This window comes from Aquarana catesbeiana, linkage group LG08 (assembly GCF_042186555.1).
Source record: "Aquarana catesbeiana isolate 2022-GZ linkage group LG08, ASM4218655v1, whole genome shotgun sequence".
Classification (NCBI taxonomy): domain Eukaryota; kingdom Metazoa; phylum Chordata; class Amphibia; order Anura; family Ranidae; genus Aquarana; species Aquarana catesbeiana.
In genome coordinates, this window is record NC_133331.1 from 154,913,766 (window position 1) to 154,936,388 (window position 22,623).

The window sequence follows — 22,623 nt, forward strand, 5'->3', positions numbered from 1 at the left end:
TGCCTCAGGCAAAGATCAACTCCATAAGAGAGCTGGTGCGGATGGTCAGGTCAAAAGGTGATCCCTCCATTCGCCTTTGCATGAGGTTTCTAGGAACCATGGTGGCTTCATTCGAAGCAGTTCCCTATGCCAAGTTCCATTCAAAACAGTAACCTGTCCGCTTGGAACAAAACAATCCAAGCTTTAGAATTGCCTATGTGGCTGTCCCCAAGGGTGTCACAAAGCCTCAGTTGGTGGTTACTAACTCAGAATCTGCTGAAAGGAAAATCCTTCAGACCAGTGATCTGGAAAGTGGTAAGGACAGATGCCAGCCTTTCAGGCTGGGGAGCAGTACTAGAAAAGACAACTGTCCAGGGACAGTGGTCAAGAGCTGAAAGAACCTTGCCCATCAATATCCTAGAGATTCGGGCAGTGCATCTGGCTCTAAAGGCCTGGACTTTCAGGTTACAGATTTGTCCTCTCAGGATCCAATCTGACAATGCCACAGCTGTGGCCTATATCAATCACCAAGAGTCTCTCAGCGAAGAGAGAGGTGAACCATATTCTAACTTGGGCAGAAAGGAATGTTCCATGCCTATCTGCAGTCTTCATTCTGGGAGTAGAGAATTGGCAGGCGGACTATTTGAGTCGCCAGCAGTTATTCCCAAGGGAATGGTCTCCCTACCTCGACATTTTTCAGGCTCTTTGCCAAAGATGGGGGACTCCGGACGTAGATCTTCTAGCATCCAGGTTCTCTCGCCTTGACTATTGCAACTCCCTTCTCATTGGCCTACCTCTCCATAGGCTATCCCCTCTTCTGTCTATCATGAATGCTGCTGCCAGACTTATCCATCTTACCAACCACTCAGTGTCTGCCAACCCTCTACTCCAATCCCTACACTGGCTCCCAATCACCCAGGGAATTAAATTCAAAATACTGTAATAAAGAGAAAAATACATATGGGAGAGATGTATGCACTGCACACCCCGAAGCAATATTGGTAAAGAATGGACAGTTTCCCCGGTGGGGCTTTAGACAGCAATACCTTGAAATCAAGAATAATAGAGAATGTGTAACCAGTAAGTGCATTTATTTAAACCATAAACAAATGTAATGTTGTAATGTTGTAATTCAATTGGCATTATAACATGTAAGAGCTGGCCAAGTGGTACAATACATATTCCACAATATAAAATCGACACATCTTTACACAAAATTATATACAGTCATACATATCCGGGCTGTTGACGGCATAAATCCCCGATGCGTTTCGACCTATGTACGGTCATCATCAGGGGGATAGTTGGTTCTATAAAATACATTGAACATCTTCAAAATTTAAGAACATGTCATCATAAATCTCATTATAAGGTTAAAATGGCAATATATTTACCGCTGAAAAGTAGAGGGAATGATCCTTTGGCCAGAACTGTTAAAAGCCGTAAATGGATCCGGGGGGCCCCATATTCGCCCCTGCCTCCCCAGAGCGCATGAGTCCAGCCCAAGGGGCTTACAAGGAGCCACATTGACGCCCTCCAGGGGAAGGAGGAGTCCGCACCTGCGACAAACACCCAATAGGTCATAATGATTCTCAGCACATTTGGCAAGAGTATGAAGTGTATGGGCTAACTGCAATCCTAATGCTCAATATATATTAATCTGGTATCCTAAAGTTTCATGAGCATAATTAGTTATATAAAATGTGGCGAAACCATAATCAAAATAAAATAAAAGAAAAGAAATGGTTGTATAGTTATAAGGTTGTTGGAGTAGTGTGGTGTGTGAAAACTGTGTGTGAAGGAAGACTCCCGGTGTCCCTGAAGGCCGATGCCCCGGCAGATGCCGTCAAATCCTAAAATCTTAGGATTTGGGGTCAGTGAGCTATCACTCAGCTCCTGCATAAATTTAATGATAACCTTATCACCTATAATTAGTGCTTACTGCATTTACAATGTATTCAACAGCACCTTATATGCATTTTAGACTATGACCGCTATGGACCATGGTGGATTTCTGCCGCCCCCGTCGGCCTCATGGGGATGAGTCCTGGTCCAATTGAAGGCTTCCTGGCAGGGGGAGAATGTGGGGGAGATGCGGGATCCGAGCTCTCCCCCCCATGCTCTGATTGATGGACGAGTGTTTCCATCGTCCGCCGACGTGAGCTTCACTCTGCCGGCGGCATCCCTTGATCACCTTCGGTTGAGCCGCGGCGAGGTGCGCATGTGCGAGTTACCTCGGCGTGCGCACGGCGCCGCGACATCTCGCGGTTTGCGGCGGAGTTGACGGCATCTGCCGGGGCATCGGCCTTCAGGGACGCCGGGGGAGCCACACGTGGGCTGCTCAATAGCGGCCGAAGCGTCCCAATTCTGGGGGGGGAGGAGATCAGCACCTGTGCCCACCCAATTAATTGCCTACTATAGGCATATATCCATGACCGGCTGCCTGCGAGTCTTACCATGACTCCACGCAGACCGTAATGGATGGCACTGCACATATCCATTCTGGCTCCAGCTTTTTACCTTTTTTGCTTTATTGCAATTTGGTTCATACAAGTGAAACTTTACCATACTACATCAGCCACATAGTGGCACAAGGTAAATTATAATATTATATATATATTCCTATAATATCACAACATTATACTTATACTCCCACTTCCATAATTAGTTTAGGTCTCTCACATATGTTTTTTGATTGTTTTATTTTTTTTCAATTAGTTTTTTTTCATTCACATATTTTCTTTTTGACTTGTTTTTACCTTTATTCCACCATGTGTTGGCTGACACTATACACTTATTTCATTCACCTGGACATGGCGCTCTATTCAGCAGTGTGCTGGCCATCCATTCAATTTCACTTTATCACTTAAGGGGTTTTGTAGATTACCAGTACCTCATACCACTTTTCCTTCACATGTTTTCAAACACCACACTACTCCAACAACCTTATAACTATACAACCATTTCTTTTATTTTATTTTATTTTGATTATGGTTTCGCCACATTTTATATAACTAATTACGCTCATGAAACTTTAGGATACCAGATTAATATATATTGAGCATTAGGATTGCAGTTAGCCCATACACTTCATACTCTTGCCAAATGTGCTGAGAATCATTATGACCTAATGGGTGTTTTTCACAGGTGCGGACTCCTTCCCCTGGAGGGCGTCAATGTGGCTCCTTGTAAGCCCCTTGGGCTGGACTCATGCGCTCAGGGGAGGCAGGGGCGAATATGGGGCCCCCCGGATCCATTTACGGCTTCTAACAGTTCTGGCCAAAGGATTATTCCCTCTACTTTTCAGCGGTAAATATATTGCCATTTTAACCTTGTAATGAGATTTATGATGACATGTTCTTAAATTCTGAAGATGTTCAATGTATTTTATAGAACCAACTATCCCCCTGATGACCGTACATAGGTCGAAACGCGTCGGTGATTTATACCGTCAACAGCCCGGATATATATGACTGTATATAATTTTGTGTAAAGATGTGTCAATTTTATATTGTGGAATATGTATTGTACCACTTGGCCAGCTCTTACATGTTATAATGCCAATTGAATTACAACATTACATTTGTTTATGGTTTAAATAAATGCACTTACTGGTTACACATTCTCTATTATTCTTGATTTCAAGATATTGCTGTCTATAGCCCCACCGGGGAAACTGTCCATTCTTTACCTAAATTCAAAATACTAACCACAACATACAAAGCTATTCACAACTCTGCCCCGAGCTACATCACTAATCTTAACTCCAAATATCACCCAAATCGACCTCTCCGCTCTTCTCAAGACCTCCTGCTTTCAAGCTCTCTCATCTCCTCCTCCCATGCTCGTCTCCAGGATTTCTCCACAGCCTCTCCCATCCTCTGGAACTCGCTACCTCCATCTATCCGGCTATCCCCTACTCTTGCCTTCAGGCGATCCCTGAAAACTCATCTCTTCAGGAAAGCCTATCACGTCTCCAACTAATCTCCTACCACTTCCACCAGCTCATTCCCCACAGTTACAACCTTTTGTACCACCTGCCCCACCCTATTAGATTGTAAGCTCTTCTGAGCAGGGCCCTCTTAATCCTCTTGTATTTTATTGTATTATAACTGTATTGTCTCCCTTTTATATTGTAAAGCGCTGCGTAAACTGTTGGCGCTATATAAATCCTGTATAATAATATGAAGTTAGTCAACTTTGTGGCCAGAACAAGGGCTCCACTCACATGCGAAACGGATGCGTTGGTGACCCTGTGGGATCAGTTCTTACTGATCTATGCATTCCCTCCTATTCAGTTGCTTGCTCGACTTCTTTGCAGGATCAAGCTGGAAAGAAAGCCGGTAATTCTGGTAGCACCAGCATGGCCCAGAAGGTCATGGTATGCAGAAATCGTAAAGATAGCAGTGGAGGGCCCATGGTCCCTCCCACTAAGGCCAGACCTGCTTTCACAGGGGCCGATATTCCATCCTACTTAACGAACTCTAAATTTAACGGCTTGACTATTGAATCCCACATTCTGAAGAAACATGGGCTTTCCGGGTCAGTTATCTCTACCCTGATTAATGCAAGAAAGACAGCTTCCAGAACTATATATTATAGGGTCTGGAGGGCTTATGTTTCCTGGTGTGAATCCAGGGGTTGGCACCCTCGGCGATATATCATAGGCAGAATTCTTGCCTTTCTACAATTAAGGGTAGAAATTAAATTGGCCTTGAGTACTATTAAATGCCAAGTCTCAGCTTTATCGGTTTTATTTCAAAGACCACTTGCTAAACACTCTTTAGTCCAGGGTTTTATGCAAGGGGTGATGCGGCTTAATCCGCCAATCAAACCTCCCTTGAACCCTTGGGACTTGAACGTAGTTTGTCTGTTACAAAAACAGCCATTTGAACCGATACAACATATTCCCCTAGTCCTTCTGACAAGGAAGTTGGTATTTTTGGTTGCTTTATCCTCAGCAAGGAGGGTTTCAGAATTGGCTGCTCTTTCTTGTAAAGAGCCATATTTGATTTTTCATGAGGACAGAGTGGTGTTACGCCTTCGTCCAGACTTTTTGCCAAAAGTGATTTCAGGTTTTCACCTGAACCAAGATATTGTTATGCCATCGTTTTTTCCAAAACCATGTTCCAGGGAAGAAAAGTCACTACATTGTCTTGATGTGGTGAGAGCAGTGAAAATCTATTTAAAGGCAACTGCTCAGATTCGTAAGACTGATGTCTTATTTATTCTGCCAGAGGGTCCTAAGAAAGGACAGGCCGTGTCAAAATCCACTGAGATCTGGCTCAGATTTGTAAGGCCGCAACTTCGTCTTCAGTGCATACATTCACAAAATTTTATCAGGTGGATGAAAGAAGGTATGAGGATATCGCCTTCGGGCGCAGTGTGCTGCAGGCAGCAGTATAGGTCCTCAAGTTTGGGGGTACCTTCCGGGTTGTGTCTCCCTCCCCTCAAGTAGCATTGCTATGGGACGTCCCATTAAGTAATTATTTAAGGCTCTGTGTCCCATGATGTACGATAAAGAAAATAGGATTTTTATAACAGCTTACCTGTAAAATCCTTTTCTTGGAGTACATCATGGGACACAGAGGTCCCTCCCCTCTTTTTTGGGATTTACGTATATTGCTTTGCTACAAAAACTGATGTGCTCCTGGAAGGAGGAGGGGGTTATATAGGGAGTGAACATCCTGGATTGGGTATACCAGTGTCCATGACCTGAAGGTGGCCTATAACCCATTAAGTAATTACTTAAGGCTCTGTGTCCCATGATGTACCCCAAGAAAAGGATTTTACAGGTAAGCTGTTATAAAAATCCTATTTTTTTATCTTGATCTTTTGACCTCACTTTCAAAGCTAATCCCCAACCAATGAGGGTGCCATTCTTTGCTGTTGGGACACCTCTTTTGAGGGGAGGTGTCTTCATAACAGAATAGTGGGCATGGCTCGTCTAAGAAATTACCTGTCAAGCACCTAGTAACACAGTGAACACAGGCCTCCTTGGGCATGTATAAGAGGGGGGTTAAAGGCAGCTGCAGACACTTATTGACCTTTAAAATACATAAAAAAAACTAAAGTCTAAGAAGTTTGTTTTACATAACTGTGGTGTTTCTTAGATAGCATTCGTTATTCAGCAACATGTTTTACTTATCTGGTACTTCTATGTAACAGTGTATAGAAGAACAGGGCGCCCACCAATGACATCACAGAGATAACATCAACTTTATTGCAGTCTGCCTCTACAATTAGGTGTCAGAGCAGGATCTTAACGAGAAGCCTCACCCTAAAAGGGGAAGTTCCGCTTTATTCACCCCCCAGCTTTCTATTTTTGGCACTTTTTTGAGGAGTAGGTACCTAGTTTTGACAGGTACCTGCTCCCTCTTCTGGAAGTCACTCCCCTATCCCAACCACCCTGATGACGCATCACAAAGTGCGAGTTTCACACATGCACAGAAGGCAGCTGGGTGTGAAGCTGCAAGGAATAACAGATGGCAGCCCACAGCAAACAAGTCAGCGTTGGGACCCGAAGACTGGTAAAGAACCTGTTCGGGTGAGGACAGTGCTGGACCCCGGGACAGGTGAGTGTATCCTTTTACTTCAAGTCAGCAGCTACAGAATTTGTAGTGGAGGACCTAATAACAGGGTGAAGAGTCGCTTTAGCATGGAACTATCGCAGCATGTTTGTTGACCGCAACAAAGTTGATTTTATCGCAGTAATTACTGTGCAGCCCGTTGTTCTTCCTTTATTTATTTGTGGGCAAGCACCAAATATACCTGGGATGGCATTGGAGACATGGATGCTTGGAGCAGTGCTATCCTTTACACTCTAACAGTGCTTCTCATCTCTCTTAAAGAATGTACCCTTTAACCCAAAAAAAAAACCACAAACTTAACAAGTACCCCCCTTGGTGTGGATCAGTTTATCTCATATGTGAGCACTGATTACCAGATCTCTTTAAAGTAGAAGTATTGGTAAAACTTTTTTTCCCCCATTTTATATGGAAAAATACATGGAAAAAAGGAAGGAATCCCTGTCAGATGTTTTTTTGCCATCTGTCTCATAGCCAAACAGGAAGAGAAAGGAAATCCCTGTAAAATTAAGGGAATTCCTTGGGGACCCCCAAGTCACCAGAACTAGTGTCCTCATTGGAAGATTTCCCAAAATTTGGGATTTTCTTTTACTTTCACTCTCAATGAAAATGATAAACAGGACAAATAGAGAGGGTGAATCTCCCTAACGGAGGCACAGACAGCAATAAAAACTGCTAAGAGTCATAATCCCTCTACACTCTTTTCAAAATTACTAAAACAGTTTTGTCTTTAGTTATACTTTAATAGTGTATACATGTCTTTCAACTCATCCCTTTTTCTGTTCCAGTTTTATACAGTATACAATTTGTCATGCTCTAAAACGCAATGCTTGTGTGATGAATTTACTTAGCAGGGTACTTGGAGCACTTGTTGAGAATCTATGCTCTATAAAATATCTTTCCAAGCTTCTATATTCTGTCATCTAGGTCTCTGTTTACCTAGGATTTTTGTCCACCATAATAACCTCATCTTATTAGCTTCTTACCTCTGATAACCTATATTCTCTTTACTCAATTGAGATATTGTACCCTATATGCTTATCTCATCAGCTGTTTACCTGGGATTTTGCTCCTGGCGTCATTGGCACACTGAAATTGTTGAGGTCCCATATGAAAACATCAGAATCATTGGCACCAGAAGCCAAGAGATTACTCTTCAAAAGATAAATATAAGGATAGTTACAAAAACATGAGCAGAACTGCTTTCATTGGGATAAATAAATTGTGATTTATAGTTATTATAGCTAAATAGTATAAACAATTCTCCCTTGGTACAGTTAAAATTATAAGAAATATGTGGAACTAAATAATGCCCAGACAATTATTTAATAAAATGTAATAAACAAAGCATAATTTTCGCATTAGCAATAGAAACCACTTTAAATACTTAAAAGCATATGTAAACCTAAAAGCAAAAAAAATAGGATTTTTTTTAACAGCTTACCTGTAAAATCCTTTTCTTGGAGTACATCATGGGACACAGAGCCTTAAGTAATTACTTAATTGGTTATGGGCCACCTTCAGGTGTTAACACTGGTATACCCAATACAGGAAGTTCACTCCCCTATATAACCCCTCCTCCTCCTTCCAGGAGTACCAAGCAATATACCTAAACCCCATAAAAGAGGGATGGGACCTCTGTGTCCCATGATGTTCTCCAAAAAAAGGATTTTACAGGTAAGCTGTTATAAAAATCCTATTTTTTATGCATGAAGGTAAAAAAAACTTTAGAACCACTTAATTCAGACTATGTGAATGGTACACTCTTTCTATTTTATGTGTTATTTGTTCAAGTAGATTGCCTTTATCTGTAGGCATTGTTTGAATAAAGATGTAATGTTTGCTGGTTCAAATATTTTGCGAGAGTCAATAATTTTCATTTTTCATGGGTTGTACTTCTGACTTCTAAAAATCCTATTTTCCTTATCGTACATCATGGGACACAGAGCCTTAATTACTTAATGGGACGTCCCATAGCAATGCTACTTGAGGGGAGGGAGAAACAACCCGGATGGCAACCCCAGACCTGAGGACCTATACTGCTGCCTGCGGCACACTGGGCCCGAAGGCGATATCCTCATACCTCCTTACTTGATAACATTTTGTGAATGTATGCACTGAAGACCAAGTTGCAGCCTTGCAGATCTGAGCCATGGAGGCCTGGCGACGCACTGCCCAAGAAGCACTAACCGACCTGGTAGAGTGCGCCTTAACTTGAAACGGGGGAATTTTACCCTTTAAATCATAAGCTTGAATTATCACTTATCACTTAGGACCCTCCGGCAGAATAAATTAGACATCAGTCTTACGAATCTGAGCAGTTGTCTTTAAAGTGGAGTTCCACCCAAAAGTGGAACTTCCACTCATCAGATTCCTCCCCACCTCCGGTGACACAGTTGGCACCTTTCAGGGGGGAGGGGGGTACAGATACCTGTATATTACAGGTATCTGTACCCACTTCCGGCATAGATAGCCGCAGAATCTGCGGTTATTTACGCCACTTCCTGCTCCCTCCCCGCTGCCTGCTGGGAAACACACGGGTCCCAGAGGCAGCAGGGACCATCCGTATTGCGCTGCGCGACTTGCGCATGCGCAGTACGGAACCAGGAAGTGAAGCCGCACGGCTTCACTTCCTGATTCCCTTACCGAAGATGGAGGCGGCAGCACCCGAGGACGGAGAGACGCTTCGGCCTCGGGTGCCGACATCGCGGGCGCCCTGGACAGGTAAGTGTCCATTTAAAAGTCAGCAGCTGCAGTATTTGTAGCTGCTGACTTTTAAAAAAAAATTTTTCGGCGGCGCTCCGCTTTAAATAGATTTTCACTGCTCTCACCACATCAAGACAATGTAGTGATTTTTCTTCCCTGGAACATGGTTTTGGAAAAAACGATGGCAGGACAATATGTTGGTTTAGATGAAAACCTGAAACTACTTTTGGCAAAAAGCCTGGACGAGGGAGTAACACCACTCTGTCCTCATGAATAATCAAATATGGCTCTTTGCAATTCATATGGCTCTTTACAAGAAAGAGCAGCCAATTCCGAAACCCTCCTTGCTGAAGATATAGCAACCAAAAATACCAGCTTCCTTGTCAGAAGGACTAAGGGAATATGCTGTATCGGTTCAAATGGCTGTTTTTGCAACACTGACAAAACTAAGTTCAAGTCCCAAGGGCTTAAACGTGATTTAACTGGAGGATTAATCCACATCACCCCTTGCATAAAATCCCGGACTAAAGAATGCGTAGCAAGCGGTCTTTGAAATAAAATCGATAAGGCTGAGACTTGGCCCTTAATAGTACTCAGGGCCAACTTCATCTCTACGTCTAATTGTAGAAAGGCAAGAATTCTGCCACACCAGGAAACATAAGCCTTCCAGATTCTATAATATATAGTTCTGGAAGCTGGCTTCCTAGCATTAATCAAAGCAGAGATAACTGACCCGGAAAGCCCACATTTCTTCAGAATGTGGGTTTCAATAGCCAGGCCGTTAAATTTAGCGTTTGTAAAGTAGGATGGAATATCGGCCCCTGTGAAAGCAGGTCTGGCCTTAGTGGGAGGGGCCACGGACCCTCCATTGCCATCTTTATGATTTCTGCGTTCCATGACCTTCTGGGCCATGGTGGTGCTACCAGAATTACCGGCTTTATTTCCAGCTTGATCCTGCAAAAAAGTCGTGGCAGCAACTGAATAGGGGGGAATTCATAGATCAGAGAGAACTGATTCCCACAGGGTTACCAACGCATCTGTTCCGCATGCGAGTGGATCCCATGTCCTGGACACAACTTCATGTTGAATCTGGACACTAGAAGATCTACGTTCAGAGTCCGCCATCTTTGGCAAACAGCCCGAAAAACGTTGGGGTGAAGAGACCATTCCCCCGGGAATAACTGCAGGTGACTTAAGTAGTCCACCTGCCAATTCTCTACTCCCGGAATGAAGACTGCCGATAGGCATGGGACATTCTTTTCTGCCCAAGTTAGAATATGGTTCACCTCTCTCTGAGCTGAGAGACTCTTGGTGTCCCCTTGGTGATTGATATAGGCCCCAGCCATGGCATTGTCAGATTGGATCCTGACAGGACAATTCTTTAACCTGGAGGTCCAGGTTTTCAGAGCCAGACACACTGCCCGAATCTCTAGGATGTTGATGGGCAGGGCCCTTTCGGATCTTGACCACTGTCCCTGGACAGTCGTTTTCTCTAGTACTGCTCCCCAGCCTGAGAAGCTGGCATCTATCGTTACTACTTTCCAGATAATTGCTCTGAAGGATTTTCCTTTCAGCAGACTCTGGGTTAGTGACCACCAACTGAGGCTTTTGGACACTCTTGGGGACAGCCGCACTGTCAAGTCCAAAGCTTGGATCGTTTTGTTCCAAGCAGACAGGATACTGTCAACAGTCTCAAAGGGAACTGGGCATAGGGGACTGCTTCAAACAAAGCCACCATCTTTCACAACAACCTCATGCAATGTCGAATTGAGGGATTTCTTTTCGACCTGACCATCCGCATAAGCTCTCGTATGGAGCTGACCTTTGCCTGAGACAAGAACACCTTCTTCTGGGCTGTGTCTATGATCAAGCCCAAATACTCCAGCTTTCTTAGTGGTTTTTAAGGAAGACTTCTCTAGGTTGAGAATCCAACCCAGACTTTCCAGGTAACTGGCTGTAATGCGTACACTTTGCTACAAGTGAGCCACTGACTGGTCTATTAACAATAGATTGTCTAGGTACGCCAAGACGGTTATGCCCTGTGCCCTTAGACTGGCTAGAGAGGGGGCCAGTACCTTTGTGAACACCCGGGGTGCTGTAGCTAGCCCGAAGGGCAAGGCTACAAACTGAAAGTGCTGTTCTACCTCGAATCGCAGAAACCTTTGGTGAGCGGGAAATATAGGGACATGCAGATATGCATCCCTGATATCGATGGACGCCAGAAGTTCTCTTCCTTGTAGGATGGAAACTACTGACCTGATCGACTCCATGCGAAAGGAGCGGATCTTAAGGAACTGATTTAAATTCCTTAGATCTAGAATGGGTCTGAAACCCCCATTTGGTTTTGGTACCGTAAACAGGTTTGAATAAAACCCCAAACCTTGCTCTTCTGTGGGGATCTGTATGATCACCCCCTGACCCAATAATCGGTCTAATGCCTGAACAGAGATTGCTTTTTCCCTGGATCTTTGGGAACGTTTGATCTCAGAAAACAAGACAGTGGAAACTCCCAAAATTCTGGTTTGTATCCTAGAGACACCGTGGAGATGACCCATCTGTCCTGAATTTCCCTTTGCCAGACTTCTGAGTAATGCAGAAGTCTTCCCCCCACTCTGGTGAGGGGGGACGCCTCTTCATGATGAGGCTTTAGTATTCGGTTTTGCAGATTTCAGGCCCCAGGTCTTCCTTTGAGCCTGGGCCTGACCCTGAGGTTTTCCTCTAGAGTCTGACGCAGAGGCCGTCGTCACTGCCTAGAGGCGGATGCCCCTGGCGCAGGAGAAAAAAAATCAGTTTAAATGAAGGACGTTTATACTTTCTTTTGACTGGCAAAAGAGTACTCTTCCCACTAGAAATTGTTTGGATATATTTATCCAAATTATCGCCAAATAGTCGCTTCCCATGAAAGGGGAAACTAGCCAGAAGCTTTTTGCAAGGCACTTCGGCTGACCAATTTTTTAACCAAAGGGTCCTAGGCATGTGTACTAGCATAAGGTGAGATGCCTGGTGAATAGAGTCCATCATAGCGTCTATGGCAAAACATTCTGCTGTTCTTAGTAGTTTGAGGCTTACTATCAAAACTGATCAAGATGTAATGTGCCTTCACTGTACACCAGTCCCCCAGTTTCCCCAATTAAATAATGAACCCCCTCCTGCTGCTAGGACACACCACGCTGTTGTGGCTGGACACGGAGCTGCTGAAAGGGTATGTGTATTCTTACTCCCTCTAGAGAAGACTTAAAGGCATTACAAATGTTAATATAGAAGAAAAGGCATAGGTGGACTTTGCAGTTCCTAAGCTTTTCTCTTACCTTTTCTACGCTGCAGGATACTGCTGAAAACAGGCAGATCCAAACTTCACCCATCACGGCAGGCGGCGTTAGTTAAACCTTCAAAGACCGGGTCCCTTTTAATAGGGGTTCCACTCCTTTGGACCTGTATAACACCCCTCAGGACAACTTTAGGTAACGTAGCAAGACCAAAAAGAGTCCTGGTTCCTAGGGTCCAGCCCTCAAAGAGAAGCGTTACAGGCAAAACCTTGTTCTTCTATGTGAGGCCCGGGTACCATCCTGTGGCTACAGTGGCGTGGATGGATCCGGTTGTGGAGGTTTTTTTAAATTCAGCATGGATCCCTCCTGGAGCTCCTCAGAGCACATCTTCACTCGTGACCAACACCTTAGACACTGGCGAAAAAACTGAGGGAAAGAACAGAGAGAAGCACACCGCTCCAGGCAAACTCTGGTGCAGGATGGATCACAGGTGCAGACCTCGGGGCTCACCACCGTGGAAGGCGAACAAGACAAGGAATTGGTCGCACACTGGAACTCCAAATTATCTCAATGTCATCTTTATTATCAAAAAAGGGTCAGACAGATACAGGCAATGGTAGACGTTTCACAAGCGATAGCTTGCTTGTTCACAGGTACTCCTGGAAGGAGGGGTTATATAGGGGAGTGAACTTCCTGTATTGGGTATACCAGTGTAAACACCTGAAGGTGGCCCATAACCCATTAATTACTTAAGGCTCTGTGTCCCATGATGTACAATAAAGAAAATAATATATAGTACAGATTTATATTCCTTGGGTAGGGTGGCATTAGTTTTCATCTTTTCAGTTTTTTTCCCCATCTAGCAAATCAGAGATAACACACTTCCTGTCACTGGGTGGCTACGCTTGCTCCTCCACTGTATTTATGGAGGCAACTATGGTGGTCATCAAACTAATGCAGATAACCCCTCCATAGATCGGTCAGCTGCAATTTATTACATATTGGTGGTTATTTACGAAAGACAAATCCACTTTGCACTGCAAGTGCACTTGAAAGTGCACTGAAAGTGCAATCACTCTAAATCTAAAGGTGTAGATTTGAAATGAGTGGAAGCTCTGCTGATTTTATCATCCAATCATGTGCAAGCTAAAATGCCGTTTTTTATTTTCCTTGCATGTCTCCCTCAGATCTACAGCAACTTTACTTCCAAGTGCACTTGCAGTGCAAAGTGGATTTTCCTTTAGTAAATAACCCCCATTGCTCTTAAGTTTGGTTATCCTTTAAATACAAGAAAAATTAAAGATTTCCTATCTGAATTTGCTTTAAAAGACTCAGCAAATGTTATTTTAAGTATTTGGATGATTTGTTTGACAAACTGTATATGGGGTTGGTTTTTTATATAGAAACATGTCATGGGGGGGGTTGAAGAAGCTATGAGTTGTAGTTACAGTTGTCCAACAACAAGGTACCCAAAGACATCAGATTGTGTTCTCAGTTTCATTGTACTTACATCGGATGATTGCTGTATATACACCATAAATACCAGAACAGATTGGCGCTTCTCCAAGCCCGCAGATTAAGCCCAATGTTGGCCAAGCATGTCAGAGGGGCATAGACCAATGGTTGGGGATCTCAGCTGAAGCTTGCCTTTCATTTACTTCACACTGGAGTTGAATACAATGTGCAGCAATACTTGTATGCAATTGGGTATATACCCCATACATGGCCAATGATGCTGGAAATCACTGAAGCAGACTCCAGTGATCTCCACTTTGCTTCCGCGTTCCTGTGCCAAGCAGCTGTTCTCCTGCATTGTGAACACAGGAAAAAGGCAGGTTGGCACAAGCCTTGCCTTCTCTAAATGAATGCAATGCATTCTCCGATTGGACAAGGTTAAGAGACAGGGCGGTGACGACATGCTCTCTACCTTGTCAAACCAAAGAATGCTTTGCATTTATTTAGAAAATGGAAAACATTCTCTGAATGGTACTTGTGGTAAAGGCCAACCTCCTGTATTCAAAATGCATCAGGCTGGCTGCTCAGCACAAGAACCAGAAGCAATTGGAGATCACTGAAGTAGTGGTATCGACTGTAATTCAGTGATTTCCAGCGGCATCAGCCAGGTATTAGACCTGGCCAATTCCTGAAATTTGTAAATACGTTAACTACATAAAAAAACTGCCATTTTATAAAAATACACGGAAAAAGTTTTCTTTTTTTAATTTGGCATTTAGCCTTAAAAACGTAACAAGAAGATGAAAAAAGGAGAGCAGTTAAAAGTACGCTAAACATTTTATTAATAGATTTGTGTTGTAACAAACCTGAAATGGGTTTAGGTCCAGTGCACGAACAGGACCCGTATGCTTGGCGCTCTTTCCAATGACTGGTTCTTTTCCAGGTTCCAAAATCTGTGAAGCGCTATATAGCATTATCTCTCCATTGTCTCCTCCGCCTACAATAACTCCACAAGAGCCAGATGAGCCCCCTTCAAAATTGCCCCAGACTATTTTATGAAACCTGAAACATTTAATGATAGGAGTCTGAAATCAAAATAAAAAAATAAATTTTGCAAGCACAAAGCTACATTAAAATGACTAATGGGGTGTGTCTTCAAACTGAATTATATAATAAATCTTAATACTAGGTGGTTGGTAACCTCAGATTAAATAATACATTAATAAAACATTGTTTAATGACAGCTGACAAAAAGAAAAGGAGAAGGAGAAACCCATATTTAGTTTGGTTTTGAATTTTTCAAAGTTGAAGGTACTGCTTTTTATGTTTGTTATATTTTTATGTGACTGCAATACACTACAGCAGGGATATGCAATTAGCGGACCTCCAGCTGTTGCAGAACTACAATTCCCATGAGGCATAGCAAGAATCTGACAGCCACATGCATGACACCCTGAGGCAGAGGCATGATGGGACTTGTAGTTTTGCAACAGCTGGAGGTCCACTAATTGCATATCCCTGCACTACAGGGTCTTTAAACATTTTTTAGAAAACCAAAACTGTACATAGCACCAAATCACATCTCAACAAGGAAGCATGATGGAAGAAATTAAATTTGTGGAGTACTTCAAGGTCTGGACAGCTTGCAATCACTCGAGAGTTCCAAGTTTTATTAGGAAATTCTAATTCAAATTGGCAGAATGTGTGTGTGTGTGTTGCAAAACTCATAGAAATTGGGTCATGCAACATAACAATGATACAAAACTATGGAATAGATTAACATCTGTGTGGCCCAACAAATTCCATGCAAGAAAGGCAAAGTCAGAGTACTGATCTCTACAGGGCCAGCCTTACCATGGGTCCCGGTGGGTCCAGTGGTGCCAGACGCCCATATTTTTTCCCAGCATTTTTGTGCAGGGGCCCCCGCTATTCATACACAATAGTCAGGGGCGCTGTGCCACTCATTGGCTGGCTGTGCGGGTTGGGGACAGCAGAAGGAAATGGAACTTCCAAAGGTGAGAAGGTCTGTGTCTCCGTTAGTTCATGGAATGGCAGGGGGACAGATCCTAGAGGTCAGCTGACTCGTAAGGCCTGAGGCATCTTAACCACTTGCCGACCGCCGCACGCCGACATACGTCCCTTTTTTGAGGACGGATATCGTTGTTATGGCAACAGCTAGCTGCCATAACCCCGGTATCCCCGTTTTCGGCCGGCTACAAGATAAAAGTGGTCTCTGCCTCAGATTCGCCGCGAGATCACTTTTATCGGTGGCGGGAGAGGGCCCCCCGCCGCGATCCGGTGCCCTCCGCCGCTTACCAGAGCCGTCGGCAGTGGCGGAGGCGATCGTGTCTGTTCCATAGCTGTGCATCGAGACGAGTGAGGGGGAAGATGGAGCCCACTCGTATCCATGACACTGCAGGGCGGAAGCGACGTCAAAACATCACTTCCGCCCATATGTCTGAAAGGCACATTTTTTTTAATGTCATTTTTTTAAATGACTTTCTTTTTGTTTTTTGTTTTTTCATTTTAGTGTAAATATGAGATCTGAGGCCTTTTTGACCCCAGATCTCATATTTAAGAGGTCCTATTGTGCTTTTTTCTATTACAAGGGATGTTTACATTCCTTGTAATAGGAATAAGTGTGACACATTTTTTTTTTTAAAACAGTGTTAAAATAAATAAAATAATGTAAAATAAATAAGAAAAATAAAATTTTTTTTTTTTTTTTAAATGCCCTGTCCCGACGAGCTCGCGCGCAGAAGCGAACGCATACGTGAGTAGCACCCGCATATGAAAACGGTGGTCAAACCACACGTGAGGTATCACCGTGATCGTTCGAGTGAGAGCAATAATTCTAGCCCTAGACATCCTGTAACACAAAACATGCAACCTGCAGAATTTTTTAAATGTCGCGTAAACGTGGAGATTTTTGAGGGTAAAAGTTTGACACCATTCCAAGAGCAGGCGTAATTTTGAAGCGTCACATGTTGGGTATCAATTTACGCAGCGTAACATTATCTTTCACAATATAAAAAAAATTGGGCTAACTTTACTGTTGTTTTTTTTTTTTTTATTCAAAAAAAGTGTATTTTTTCCAAAAAAAAGCACGTTTGTAAGACCGCTGCGCAAATGCGGTGTGAAAAAAAGTATTGCAATGACCACCATTTTATTCTCTAGGTTGTTAGAAAAAAAACAATATATAATGTTTGGGGGTTCGAAGTTATTTTCTAGCCAAAAAAACTGTTTTAAACATGTAAACCACCTAAATTCCAAAACAAGGCTGGTCCTTAAGTGGTTAAATACGTGGGCTGAGGCAGTTTTACATCTAAAAATTATACAACTTACCCTTTCATTGGCTATAAAGGTTTAATCATAGAATACAATTAGAGTTTGGATGAGGTATTGTCAACAATGGAGGTCCATTATCAGGGTTCACAAACTTGAACAGCAATGGCCATTTAAAGTGGTCACAGGGCCACCAATAGGCAATACAGCTGGTCCTGATGTATAGGGCTTTGGCCTGATTAGTTCAGAAGGGGAGCCCTGGGCATCTGACAAGCAGGAGGGCCAGCTGTACTGTCTTATCGCTAAAACAGATCCCCCTGGTTGCGGCTTTCCCACCCTGCTCCACAGTGCTGCTGGCTTCTGCAGGGCACAGGAGGATCGGGTTCAGGGTGGAGATTATATTTACTGTGTTTATTAGTCTTTAGTTCATGAATGCACAGGAAGCCTCTATACAGAGCACTTTCTGTTCAATCCTCTGCATTTCAGCTAATGCTGCAGAGAAAGGGACTGAGGAACCTGCATCACGAGTCCCTTTGTCTCAAAAGTGAGGTATTAGAGATTTGTTTAGACCCTGGATATTTCACCAAAGCACCAATGTGGCACATTCATTGTACTCTAAAAGTGGCCAATGAACATGAAAGTAAGAAGTGCAACCCATGAAAAATATTGACTCTAGCAAAACATTTGAACCAGCAAACATTACATCTTTATTCAAACAATGCCCACAGATAAAGACAATCTACTTTAACAAATAACACATAAAACAGAAATTAAGTACCATTCACATAGTCTAAATTAAGCGGTTCTAAAGTTTTTTACCTTCATGCCTAAAAAATAGGATTTTCCTTTTCTTGGAGTACATCATAGGACACAGAGCCTTAAGTAAATTACTTAACGGGTTATAGGCCACCTTCAGGTGATGGACACTGCTATACCAAATCCAGGAAGTTCACTCCCTATATAACCCCTCCTTCTTCCAGGAGCACATCAGCAAAGCAATATACTTAAATCCCAAAAAAGAGGGGAGGCACCTCTGTGTCCCATGATGTACTCCAAGAAAAGGATTTTACAGGTAAGCTGTTATAAAAATCCTATTTTCTTTATCATACAGCACGGGACACAGAGCCTTAAGTAATTACTTAATGGGATGTCCCATAGCAATACTACTTGAGGGGAGGGAGACACAACCCGGAGGGTACCCCTAGACCTGAGGACCTATACTGCTGCCTGCAGCACATATCCTCATACCTCCTTACATCCACCTGATAAAATTTTGTGAATGTATGCACTGAAGACCAAGTTGCGGCCTTACAGATTGGAGCCATGGAGGCCCGATGACGCACTGCCCAAGAAGCACTAACCGCCCTGGTAGAGTGCGTCTCAACTTGAAAAGGGGGGATCTTACACCTTAAATTATACGTTTGAATTATAACTTGCCGAATCCACTTAGCGACAGTGGATTTTGAGGCTGCCAGTCCTTTCTTAGGACCCTCTGGCAGAATAAATAAGACATCAGTCTTACGAATCTGAGCAATTGCCTTTAAATAGATTTTCACTGCTCTCACCACATCAAGTCAATGTAGTGACTTTTCTTCCCTGGAACATGGTTTTTGAAAAAACGATGGCAGGACAATATCTTGGTTCAGGTGAAAACCTGAAATCACTTTTGGCAAAAAGTCTGGACGAGGGCGTAACACCACTCTGTCCTCATGAATAATCAAATATGTCTCTTTACAAGAAAGAGCAACCAATTCTGAAACCCTCCGTGCTGAGGATATAGCAACCAAAAATACCAACTTCCTTGTCAGAAGGACCAGGGGAATATGTTGTATCGGTTTATATGGCTGTTTTTGTAACAGACAAAACTAAGTTCAAGTCCCAAGGGTTCAAGGGAGGTTTGATTGGCAGATTAAGCCGCATCACCCCTTGCATAAAACCCTGGACTAAAGAATGTTTAGCAAATGGTCTTTGAAATAAGACTGATAAAGCTGAGACTTGGCATTTAAAGAGGAAGTAAACCCTGATGGGTTTTACTTCCTCTGTTTCCTTGCAAAGGTAAAGCATAATGGGCTACTATGCATCGCATAGTAGCCCATTATGTGTCACTTACCTGACACAGGAGCCTGCGATGTCACCGCTGTCCCCTCTTCCACGAAGCGTCCATCTTCCTTTCGGGTATCACGGCTCCGGCGCTGTGATTGGCCAGAGTCGTGATGACGTCACTCCCGCGCATGCACGCGAGAGCCGCCACCAACGGCACGATCACCATTAGAACCGGCACGCTCAGTGTGCCTGCGCGCCATTGTCTATGGTGCATGCGCCGTAGACATTGGTGCCTGTCTTTTGCAATTATCTCGGAGATGTCTCTAGGAGATATTTCTTGCACCTACAGGTAAGCCTTAATCTAGGCTTACCTGTAGGTAAAAGTGGTCTGTAAGGGTTTACAACCCTTTAATAGTACTCAAGGCCAAATTTCATTTCTACCCCTAATTGTAGTAAGGCAAGAATTCTGCCTATGATATATCTCCGAGGGTGCCAACCCTTGGATTCACACCAGGAAACATAAGCCCTCCAGACCCTATAATATATAGTTCTGGAAGCTGGCTTCCTTGCATTAATCAGGGTAGAGAAAACTGACCCGGAAAGCCCACGTTTCTTCAGAATGTGGGTTTCAATAGCCAAGCCATTAAATTTAGAGACCGCAAGGTAGGATGGAATATTGGTCCCTGAGAGAGCAGATCTGGCCGTCGTGGGAGGGACCATGGGCCCTCCACTGCCATCTTTACGATTTCTGCATACCATGACCTTCTGGGTCATGCTGGTGCTACCAGAATTACTGGCTTTCTTTACAGCTTGATCCTGCAAAGAAGTTGAGACAGCAACTGAATAGGGGGGAATGCATAGATCAGTGAGAACTGATCCCACGGGGTCACCAACACATCCATTCCACATGCGAGTGGATCCCTTGTTCTGGCCACAAAGTTGACTAACTTCATGTTGAACCTGGACGCTAGAAGATCTACATCCGGAGTCCCCCATCTTTGGCAAACAGCCTGAAAAATGTCAGGGTGAAGAGACAATTCCCCTGGGAATAACTGCTGGTGACTCAAATAGTCCGCCTGCTAATTCTCTACTCCCGGAATGAAGACTGCCAATAGAACACCTTTTCCTGGGCTGTGTTTATGATCAGATCCAAGTACTCGAGTCTTTTTATGATATTAAGGAAGATTTCTCTAGGTTGAGAATCCAACCCAAACTTTCCAGGTAACTGGTTGTAATGCGTATGCTTTGCTCCAAACGAGCCACCGACTGGTCTATTAGCAAAAGATCGTCTAGGTACACTACAAATGTTATGCCCTGTGCCCTCAACCTGGCTAGAGGTGGGGCCAGCACTTTTGTGAACTCCCGGGGTGCTGTGGCTAGCCCGAAGGGCAGGGCTACAAACTGGAAATGCTGCTGTTCTAACTCAAACCACAGAAACTTTTGGTGAGTGGGAAATATAGGAACATGCAGATATGCATCCCTGATGTCGATCAATGCCAGAAGTTCTCCTCCTAGAAGGGTAGAAACTACTGACCTGATCGTCTCTCCATGCGAAAGGAGCGGATCTTCAGGAACTGATTTAGATTTCTTAGATCTAGAATGGGTCTGACATCTCCATTTGGTTTTGGTACCATAAAAAGATTTGAATAAAACCCCAAACCTTGCTCTTTTGTGGGGATCTGTATAACCACCCCTTGAGATATTAATCGACCTAGTGCCTGAAACAGAGATGGTCTTTTCTCTGGATCTTTGGGAACACTTGACCTCAGGAAATGAGACGGTGGAAAGTCCCGAATTTCCAGCTTGTACCCCAGCGTTACCGTGGAGATGACCCATCTGTCCTGAATTTCCTCTTGCCAGACTTCTGAAAACTGCAGAAGTCTTCCCTCCACCTTGGTGAGGGGAGTTGCCTCTTCATGATGAGGCTTTAGGATTCTGCTTTGCAGGTTTCCGACGCCAGGACTTCTTTTGAGCCTGGGTCTGACCTTGAGGTTTTCCTCTAGAGTCTGACAGCGGAGGCCGTCGCCACTGCCTAGAGGCAGAAGCCCCTGGCGCAGGGAAAAGAGCCTGTTTAAATGAAGGGCGTTTATACTTTTTTTTTTTTTTTTTGCCAGTCAAAAGAAAAGTACTTTTCCCACTAGAAATTGTTTGGATATATTTGTCCAAATCTTCTCCAAATAGTCGCTCCCCATGAAAAGGGAACCCAGTTAGGAGGTTTTTACATGGTGCTTCGGCTGACCAATTTTTTAACCACAGGGTTCTACGCATATGTACAAGCATAAGCATAAGGCGGGACGCCTCGTGAATAGAATCTTTAATGGCATCTATGGCAAAGCATAATGCTTTCGGTAGGTCAGCCAATTCCTGAGCTTGTTGCGCAGAAACCTCTTCAAGGGCCTGTATAAATTGGTCCTTTAAGGATTGACAGAGACGCCTATTGCAGCGACTGCAGGCTGAGTAACGGCACCTGCCAAGGAAAAAGAAGATTTTAACAAGAATTCCAACTTCTTATCTGTTGGATCCTTAAGCATTTGTGCATTGTCTACAGGACAAGTTAGGCTTTTATTCACACTCGCAGCGTCAACTTCTGGTACTTTCCATCTCTTGGTGAATTTCTCCTCCATGGGATAGAGAACTGAAAATCTCTTAGGAGGGAGAAAATGCTTATGCGGGTGATCCCATTCAGCAAACATAAGCTGTTCTAGTAATGCATGGACAGGAAATGCATGCAAAGTCTGAGAAGGTTTTAAGGAACCCAAGGAAGAAACCGAGCTTTCAAGAGACTCCGTTAGGGATAGCATGAAAGTGGAACGAACCATCTCTGTAAGAGTTTGTATCAGCAATTTCACAGATTGTGAGGTTGTTTCCTCTGCAAAGGAATCATCGGTTTGTTTTTCTCCTGATTGTCGGAGGGTAACACCTCATCCTGTGCCTACTGTTCCCTTTGCAAAGGTTCTGAAGTGGGGGAGGGGGATCTAGCATGTTTCCTATCCATTTGAATGGAGGATGCGATTAAAGCCACTAATCTTCCTTCCAGACCCTGCAGGGTGGAGGAAAGGACATCTTCAGTCACGTATACAGGGGCTGAGATGTGAGAAGCAGTTGCACCATCAATTTGTTCCAATGGCTCACCCTGGCTTGCCATAATTGGTAATACAAACGAGGATGACAGCGTGGAAATATGACTCGAGATCCGAGTGCCTGGGGGTGAAACCTTTAGTACCTTTTTGGTCTTTGTGGTGTCCTTTTTTGGCAGGCATAGTCCTAAGTAACAAAAACAGAGGCACTACACAATTGCACTT

The 22,623-nt window shown here is 43.7% G+C and overlaps 1 protein-coding gene across 5 annotated transcripts in view; it reads right to left on the reverse strand.

Annotated features, from left to right (window-relative positions):
• The window catches only part of SEC31B (SEC31 homolog B, COPII coat complex component), a 387,082-nt gene that overhangs the window by 227,635 nt on the left and 136,824 nt on the right, over positions 1 to 22,623 (reverse strand). For 4 of the 5 annotated variants that reach the window (XM_073596586.1, XM_073596585.1, XM_073596584.1 and 1 more), the window contains exons 4-5: positions 14,860 to 15,055; positions 7,625 to 7,720 (exon numbers count right to left, since the gene is read on the reverse strand). In XM_073596586.1, coding sequence (XP_073452687.1) covers positions 7,625 to 7,720; positions 14,860 to 15,055 — 292 coding nt within the window. Of the gene's footprint in view, positions 1 to 7,624; positions 7,721 to 14,859; positions 15,079 to 22,623 lie in introns of all 5 variants that reach the window. The other variant, XM_073596587.1, reaches the window with a different exon arrangement.